The sequence below is a fragment of the Magallana gigas genome, chromosome 2 (assembly GCF_963853765.1).
Source record: "Magallana gigas chromosome 2, xbMagGiga1.1, whole genome shotgun sequence".
In the NCBI taxonomy this organism is placed as follows: domain Eukaryota; kingdom Metazoa; phylum Mollusca; class Bivalvia; order Ostreida; family Ostreidae; genus Magallana; species Magallana gigas.
In genome coordinates, this window is record NC_088854.1 from 5,533,784 (window position 1) to 5,542,923 (window position 9,140).

The following is a 9,140-nucleotide window of genomic DNA, read 5'->3' on the forward strand; positions in this document are numbered from 1 at the left end:
ATGCTAGTTCAAATATTAGCTATATTTGTCCGAATACAAGCACCTTTTGAAGATGAGGCCGTGTATGTGAAGAGGAAGGGGTTTCATTCCATCAATGTACAGGCCATTTGTGACCATGGAGGTACTTACTATAATATAGTCTACATATATTATCTCATTACAAATTGGTTAAATAGAGAGTATATTAAACCCAGATAGAAAACCTATCATAATTTTTCATAACACCTTCAACAGGGAAATTCATTAACATTGATGCTCAGTGGCCTGGCAGTACCCACGATAGTCACGTATTTCGGACATCTGAGGTGTGTACCTTCTTGGAAGAAAACCACCGTGGTGTCGAACATGGCTACCCTATTGGTGATAGTGGCTATGCTTGTTCTAGGTTTTCAATTACACCCTATCTACATCCTGCAAACCTGTCAGAGGAAGCATTTAATACGGCTCATTGCCGTACACGCAACGCTGTAGAGAGAGTCTTTGGTTGGTGGAAAAGAAGGTTCCACGTCTTGCATAGCGAAATCAAGATGAAGCCTGCAAAAGTCTGTAAAATAATTGGTGCCTGTGCCATTCTGCACAACATCGCCATATCTCTTAAGGAAGAGATGGATGATGAGGACGAAGAAGACGTCAACGCCGCTGTTCATTTGGCTTATCGGGGACCTGAGGACGGAAGAGCAATCAGGAACTTTATAACCAGGACCAACTTCTAAAATGAATGCATAACAAAAAAAAATTTTGAGAACCCTTCATATTATTTATGTAATGATTTAAAACTGCAACTGTTTTATAAGTAGTACATGCATGCTTTTTTTTATTCGTCCGTTATGGCTTGTAGTGCTAGCAAAGCATTTTCATTCTGAGTTACAGTCTGCTTCAGGCATTCAAGGGTCCTTCTGTAGCTTCATGTTCTGCATTTCGATGTCTTTTTTTCTGACAGCATAGAACCTTGAGAATGATCATTTTCTATATAAAATACGACATTGTAGTATGTGTCGTTTACTGCTGATCTCTTTTAAGTGTTAATAAATATATCATTTCTTATCCAGCAAATTAAAACTAGATGCTGTCATTAGACAGTAATACCCGCACCATCTGTTTGCCCCTAAATAACACTGTTTTGTACCAGTTTAATTAAAAATGAAGGCTACATGCAAGCTCCGGTAATACAATTAAAGAAGATAGGGGAATAAGATGGCGCAAATGCCCTTTCGGTTTAGTAGTGAAATACAATTTTGAAGTTATGTTTCCCCAATTAAATCTATTCAAATATATTATAATAAAACTTTGCAAAAGCAAAATTTCTAACTATAGTCAGTTTTTAATATATTTAACAAAAAATAAGAAAAAAAATATTGTCGGAAATTATGGTGGTATCGAACCCGTAACATAAAAACCTTAGATATATAAGGTTAGCTTATGCCGGGTGCTCTTTTTTTTTTTTTTTTTTTTTATCTTTTATTGATATTCAACATAATACACACTGTACATATCAATCCTTAAAAACAGCAATGTCTAATAAACAAATGAATTTATACAAAAGGACAAGTATTAAAAAATAAATATCAACACACCCTCCGTTTCTTTAACTAGAGGATTTCTGTTCAAAAATAATTTGGAGAAAATATTTCTACTGTTTTCCTTGATACACAATTGGTAATGATTATATGAAATAAATTGTCTTAACATGTATTTACAAAATTTAGTAACATCCATCTTCTGTTGACTTTTGATAAACAGTTGTCGTCGTTTGTATATACTTAATCTACATAATGATAAAAAGAAATTAACAAAAAATGTATTTACATTTTTTATACCCGTTGACAATGATGAGAAAAACATCTCATCAAATCTTAAAGTATTGAAAATATTTACATCTACATCTTTGAATAATGTTTCTAAATGATACACAACAAATTTGTTTATAAATTCATGTAGTTCATTACAGCCAATAAATAAATGTATAATATCTTCTTTTTGTTATGAGCAAATTGGACAACAATTTGATTCTGTTTTGCCGATTTTAAATAATTTTTCATATGTAAATATTGCATTGTGATACATCTTAAAATCTAATTCAATAATTTCAGGTGGTTTATAAGACTCCAATAATGTACCCCATCTTTTGAAAAATACATCAGAATCATCAATATTAAATTTTTCTTTCCAAAAACTATTTGATACAGGATGTTGAAACAATTTGTGTAGCAGTAATTTGTAAAATATTTTAACAGTACATGTACTAAAAACTATAGATTGATTTTCATATTTTACACAAAAGTGTGCAAGAAAAGCCATGTTGTGAAACTCCTTTTCTTTTACATATTCTGTCCATTCCCTCGGAATGCTTTCTAAAAGAGTTCTGTAATTTTCCTTGATAGCCAATACATTTACATCAGGGTCATACTCTTGAATAATATCAACAATATAAGAACTTGGTAAAAAACCTGGTATAACTTCATATGCTATATGTTTTACATGTGTAACGCCTGCCTTAATAAAAACATTCCACTTTAACATTTTACCTTTGTTTGTTACTTTTGGATTACAAAAAAGACAAAAATTATACACGTCACTTTCTTTTTGGTTAAATATCACATAATCTTCTATTGCATACCATGCGCTAAACATTTCTTTGTAAAACTGAGGTAATGTAGGTAAGTCTTGACTAAACAATCTTAGTAAAAATATTTCTGAATTTGCGCCTAAAGAACATATCTTTGACAGGTGATATTTTAAAATGTGTTTCCACAAAAAATCTTTCGATGTACAAAAATATTTAGCTAGAAATTTAAGTCTAAATGATAACATTTTGAGATAAATATCATTCAACATTAAACCTCCATTATGTTTATCACCAACAATAGTTTTGTAAGACACCAAATGTGCACCATAATTCCACAAAAATTGAATAAATTCTTTTTGTATTGAATCTCTTGCCCATTTAGGCATTGATAAAACAGATAACGAATACCACAACTTTGACATCAACAGAGTATTTATAACAACTGCCCTTCCTTGAATTGTTAAATCTCTTTGTCTCCACAAATTAAGTATTTATTTAATTTTTTTCACTTTGTCGTTCCAATTTAAAACTTCACATTCTTTCTTGTTTCTACCAAAAAATATACCAAGTATTTTCATAAAACTTGTTTCAGAAATATCATAAGTTTTTTCAACTTTATCTTTTAAACAACCTGAACCTATACACATTATTTCAGATTTTTGAGTATTAATTTTTGCACCTGATGCGTTTCCATATAACTCAAAAACTTGTAAAACTTCTGTTATAGAACCTGTATCTGATATTGTCATAGTTGTATCATCAGCGTGTTGAAACACTAAAGCCACCTTGTCAGACATTGGTATAGGTATTCCTTTTATATTTGTGTTACTTCTCATTGCATGATACAAAGGTTCTGCTGATAAAACATATAATAAGGCAGATATTGGACAACCCTGTCTGACCGAATTTTTAACTGGAAAATAATTGGTTAAAAAAACCATTACATTTGACACTACTAAAAATGTCATGATAAAATATCTTTATCCACCTTTTAAAATAAGGTCCAAAACCAAATGTATCTAAAACATCAAATAAATACTCATGACTTACTCTATCAAAGGCTTTTTCTTGGTCTATTTTAACAATGTAGACTTCCAAATTATCCATTTCTACTAAATCAATAATGTCTCTAACACTAACAATAGTATCTGCTATATCTTTTCCTAGTATACAACATGTTTGAGCATCTGATATGATAGCGAGCGCAGCTCGCCGGCGCGCAGCGCCGGCGCGAAGCGAGTTCTACCGGCAAGGCGTGTGTGAATAGAAAATTCGGACTATTTGCACATTCATTCAACGGATTTTTTTGGCGTCAATAAATCGGACCAGTAATGCCTTGTTTTAATCGTCCCAGTAGTTCCCTGTAATTATGGTTTCCCATTTCACACTCTCACGAGAACAAGATAAAAGACTATGTACATGTATGCATTGTAAATAACACAACGCCAATTTCCATTACTTTTAAGACTAACGGAGTTATCGTCCTTTCGAGTGACGTCACAATTGATTTCTTACACATTGATCCGACAGAATTTTTCGGAGTCAGTAAATTTCGACCCACAATGCAATTCCTCAATGTCGGCCGATCTCACTAGACTAGATACCATCTCGCGAGAATCAAAGTAAAACTTTTGAGAAACAGATAAATTGTGTAATTTTCAGAACATCATGCTTTTTAAGTAAACAAAACCGTATTTTTCGCGTAGTTTTTTCTAGTGTGTTTTCAAAGAGACAGACTACACTTGACCGACGTGAACTTTGACGTCACAATAAGGGGAAATTACTCTATAAGTAGTTATTGTAAATCTGCTGAAATATAAATACCAAAATCTTCTCAAAATCTTGCAGGGCAAATGATTCGGGACATTTCTTCAGAGACAGGAAACAACTGTAACTCGCTCTCATTTGGATGAATGCTGACATTTATTTTATTCACTATATTTACGGTAATTTCCAGGAACGTTTTTTAAATGGGGTGTGGCAGCATCATTCAAAAAATCTTCACAAGCAAAAAGAAAAATAAAATTCTCAAAATCAGGAAAATTCTAATCGGGGTGAGGAATGGGGAGTGCGTGGTATGCCTTTAGCTCTTTAGCTGCTCAAAGGTGTCTTTATTTTCACTACTATTTACGGTATTACATGCTCCCGGGGGATCCATTTTCCTAATGTGATCAACAAATTTTTTTATACCTAGGCTAAATTTGATTTGTTTTAAACGGGGGGGGGGGGCTGTGATAAGTCAATTTTTATTTGTAATTTTAAGAAAAAGGTCTGCTGCAAGACAAGAGGAAATAAACTGCAATGTACATTGTGTTAAAATCTTTATTATTCAACAACATTTTATCTGAGATAAATTCTATACTGGCGTGCGACCAGTATATAAACAATCTGATTATATAAAATCAGATCATTGATCCGCTCCGACAAATTCTGATGTCGCTACACTTTGTTCAGCGACTGTCAGAATTTCGGAGCGTTACAAAGATCTGATTTTAATCAGATTGGTATATAAATAAATAAAAAATCTTATGAATTATGACATGCATAATGAAAATTTACTGGAGAAAAAGGTATATTTATTTTATTTTGCATTCAAATTCATTTACTTTACGTCACTACTTTTATTTTTATTGATTTATCATAATTCATTTTTGATCACCTGCTGCGCTCGCCCCAACGGTCGCACCGTAAAACATATTATTTGGTAAAACAAATTTTAATCGATTTGCCATAACTCTAGCAATGATCTTATAATCAACATTAAGTAAGCTAATAGGTCTATAATTTTTCAAACATCTTTTGTCTCCCTTTTTCTTGTACAATAAAGTAATAACACCCATTTTCATGCTGTGTGATAACGATTCTTTTGTTTTTATTTCTTTATACAATTTAAACAAAATATCACTTAAATATGGCAAAAACATTTTGTAAAATTCAACTGTTAATCCATCTGATCCTGGACTTTTGTTATTATAATTTCTTCATTGTTAATACAGTTTTCACATAACTCAAAATCATTCTCATCTAATCTTTTATCAACAAATGATAAAAAATGCTCCTTACTTTCTTCTTTAATACTGACAGATGAGTATAATTTTGAGAAAAACTTATATTGAATATCTAGTAACGCTTCTGTATCATTTTTAATTACACCATCATCAACTAATTCTTTAATTGAATTTGATTTTTGTCTAACTTTTTCCAAATTCAAAAAATATTTGGTACATTTATCTGACTCATTGGCCCATTGAGCCTTTGACCTTAACATTGCACCTCTACATTTTTCTAATTCAAACTCTGACAGTTCACATTTCAACGCCTCATATTTTTCAATATCAATTTTTTCTCCATTTGCAATATTCTCATATAACCTTTTTATTTTGTTTTGTATAGTAAAATATTCTTTGTTACGTTCTTTCGCCCTTCTTTTACTATAACTCTGAGAATACTTCTTAATTTTGTATTTCAAATTATCCCACCAAACTAGTAGTGATGTATTATATAATATGCAAGCTTTTTCTCTTTCTATCAGTTCTACAATTTTTCCTTTGTATATATCATCATAAAGTAGTAAATTATTTAGAGTCCATATTCCAGGGCCTCTTTCAATATCATCATTATTGAAATAAAGCACAACCATTGAATGGTCGCTCAAAGTAGTTTCTACATAATAAATAGTTCTAACATAGTGAAATAGATCGTTGTGGAAAAACAGTCCATACGTATGACAAAGGTTATAATGCACTGTTTGAATTTATGAATAAACATAGTGTTGATGATATATGGAGAAATAGAAATAAAAAAGAAAAAGTTTTTTCTAGAAAAATGGTGATTGAAAATAGACTAGTTCAAAGTAGAATAGACTATATTTTGACATCTAAGGATTTGAATAAGTAAGCGTGTTATTAAAATCTCCTAATATCATAAGACTGTTAGACATTGGGATTATTTCTGAAATATTCTTAAAAAATGATGATCTATCTGCAACTTTGTTTGGTGCATATACATTTATTATATCAAATGTTTCATCATTATCTTTATATTTTATGTGTAAAAATCTACCATCAAAACCATTGACAAATTCAACATTTTCTTTTAAATCATTTCTTATCAAAAAAGCTACACCTCTTGCCGAACTGTCATAATTATTTTGAATAATTTCACCATTCCATAAATGTTTATACATATCAATAAATTCATCTTTCCAATGTGTTTCTTGTAAACCAATTATATCATATTTCTTTTCAACAAATAAACTAAATATCATTTTCATTTTGTCAACATTACATAACCCATTACAGTTCCATGAAGTAACTAACATTACAGATATGAGTAATAAAGTTACAATAATTTTATTCATTTTATCTATTCTTTTTGGCCTTTCCTTTCTTCACTTTCTTCTTTCTCTTTGTTTTTCCTTTGATAATGATTTCGTCGTCCTGTTCTGAGGACTCGGAACTTTCTGAATGTTCTCGTACGACCTCGTTTCCTTCCGCGTTATTTTGATCCCGATGGCTATCGGCAATATCAACGGGTTCACTGATTTTTCCACTATTTTATTTCACATGTGAATCAATTTCGGGTTCAACTTTCTTTTGTTCATCGTGCGTTTTCCCGATATCATCTTCGGTTGGATTTTCCGGTGTTTCGTTTACTTCCATTTCTGGTTCTGATTACCTCTCTTGTGCCTCGTCAAGCTGTGCGCCGTTCTCCTTATTCACCTCTTCAACAGGGCTGTCAACTCCTGAATCGTGTACTAGACCCGCACGAACACTCGTCAATCGTAACACTTTTTCACCGTACATGTTCTAGCGTAGTGTCGTTGTTTACATCTAAAGCAGACGAATTTAGGGCAAGCCCTAAACAGATGATCTTGCGAATAACATAACGAACACACTTTAATTTGCCCATTGTGGATAACCCTGTAGTATTCTTTTCTGAATTTGATTGTGTACGGTAATGACTGCATATTTGGTGGTATTTTTACTCGTACGTATCTCGTTCCATCGGCGATGTTTGTTCCAGGGTAATATCGCCGTTTGATTGGAGATAATATTTCAATGTTCATTGACAGAAGTGTATCTTCAATTTCATTATCTTCAATGTATGCTGGGAGATGTAGAAAACTTAGCATTATTGAGTTTTGAACAATTTCTCTACATTCATATATTTTGTCTCCTATTTTTATTCCTTCTAAAAGATACTGAAGAGGGGCCCTACCGTCTAAGGTGATTTCATATAGATTTCCTGATCTTGGGACACACGCGAACATAGATCCAACTCCACAATGTTCGTGTACAAACTTGATGATATTATCAGGTTTAATCTGCCCATTATCTAATACATCAACAGTTACTGTGTTTTCACGGCGGTAGTTTCTATTTACCTTGTTTGGGTTGTTTTGTGATCCGCCCTCATGGCCGCCACTCGACGTGGCAGGCATCCTGCCCTTTGTTGACACAAAGTCAACACTACTTGCAAATACAGTTCAACAAATCACTTATGTACAATATTATATATAGAGTTATTCAACTTGGCTCCTTTTTAGAAGCTTTACTACTTACATAAGTACACAAACCAACTAACTATCGTCTCCACGAAAACTATCCGTGCACTCTCGGCTGACAGTAAACCGGAAGTCTATGCCAGGTGCTCTAACCACTGAACCATTTCAGACACAACAAAGTAGGCTTTTTAACAGGTCGGGTACACTACCTTATATGGATAGCATTATTCAACACGTGACAGTATTTTCGTCAAACAGATTCTCCAATCCAGTGAATGAGTTGCAATGCATGACGGTCTACAACGTGTCTACGATTCAACAAACGCACGTGGTTTTTGTCTGTTTTATTCACAATATTTAATTGCTTGCCGGAATGTTTGTACATCTTGATTTTCACTTTAGAAGGTAAAAAATGAAAGATTACGTATCATTAACTTTGTTCCATGCTCACATTGAAAAATACTGTTGTTTTAGTTGATCAAATGTTGCTTCAAAAATGACCAGTATCAAACGACTGACAAACATACGCATACAAGTACAAACAGGTTTTGATAAGAAAAAACTGCACAGTTGTGTATTGGTGACTTTATCATTGTGCACTAGAAATAAATACAGGTAACTGTACATTTGTAACATACGTGAATAAAAGGAATAACAATAAACAACAATGAAATAAAAAACATTCAACATGCAGATGATCTAAGTATAGCCCTAAGAGATGAAATGTCAATGAAACATGCTTTAGACGTGCTTAACGAATTTTGTAAACACGCTGGATCTAAAATAAACATAAACAAAACAGAATGTATTCTATTAGGTACTCTAAAAAATCTTTATGACGAGCTCTATGGTATCAAAACTACAAACAAAGCAGTAAGATGTTTGGGAATCTTCATTGGGCACGATAAAGTAGAATGTTATAATAAGAACTGGATGAAAGTTTATCATGATGTGGAAAAGCTTTTTGAGTCTTGGAAAAGAAGAAAATTAACTTTATTTGGTAAATCATGCATTATTAACACACTTGCTTTATCCAAACTCAGATACGTTGCTTCAATACTTAATTCT

The 9,140-nt window shown here is 32.4% G+C and overlaps 1 protein-coding gene across 1 annotated transcript; it reads left to right on the forward strand.

Annotated features, from left to right (window-relative positions):
• LOC136272638 (putative nuclease HARBI1) lies at positions 1 to 713 on the forward strand. Its single transcript, XM_066074536.1, has 2 exons — positions 1 to 121; positions 235 to 713. Exons 1-2 carry the CDS (start codon positions 1 to 3, stop codon positions 711 to 713), a joined length of 600 nt encoding a protein of 199 aa, XP_065930608.1.
• Positions 714 to 9,140: the final 8,427 nt, after the last annotated feature.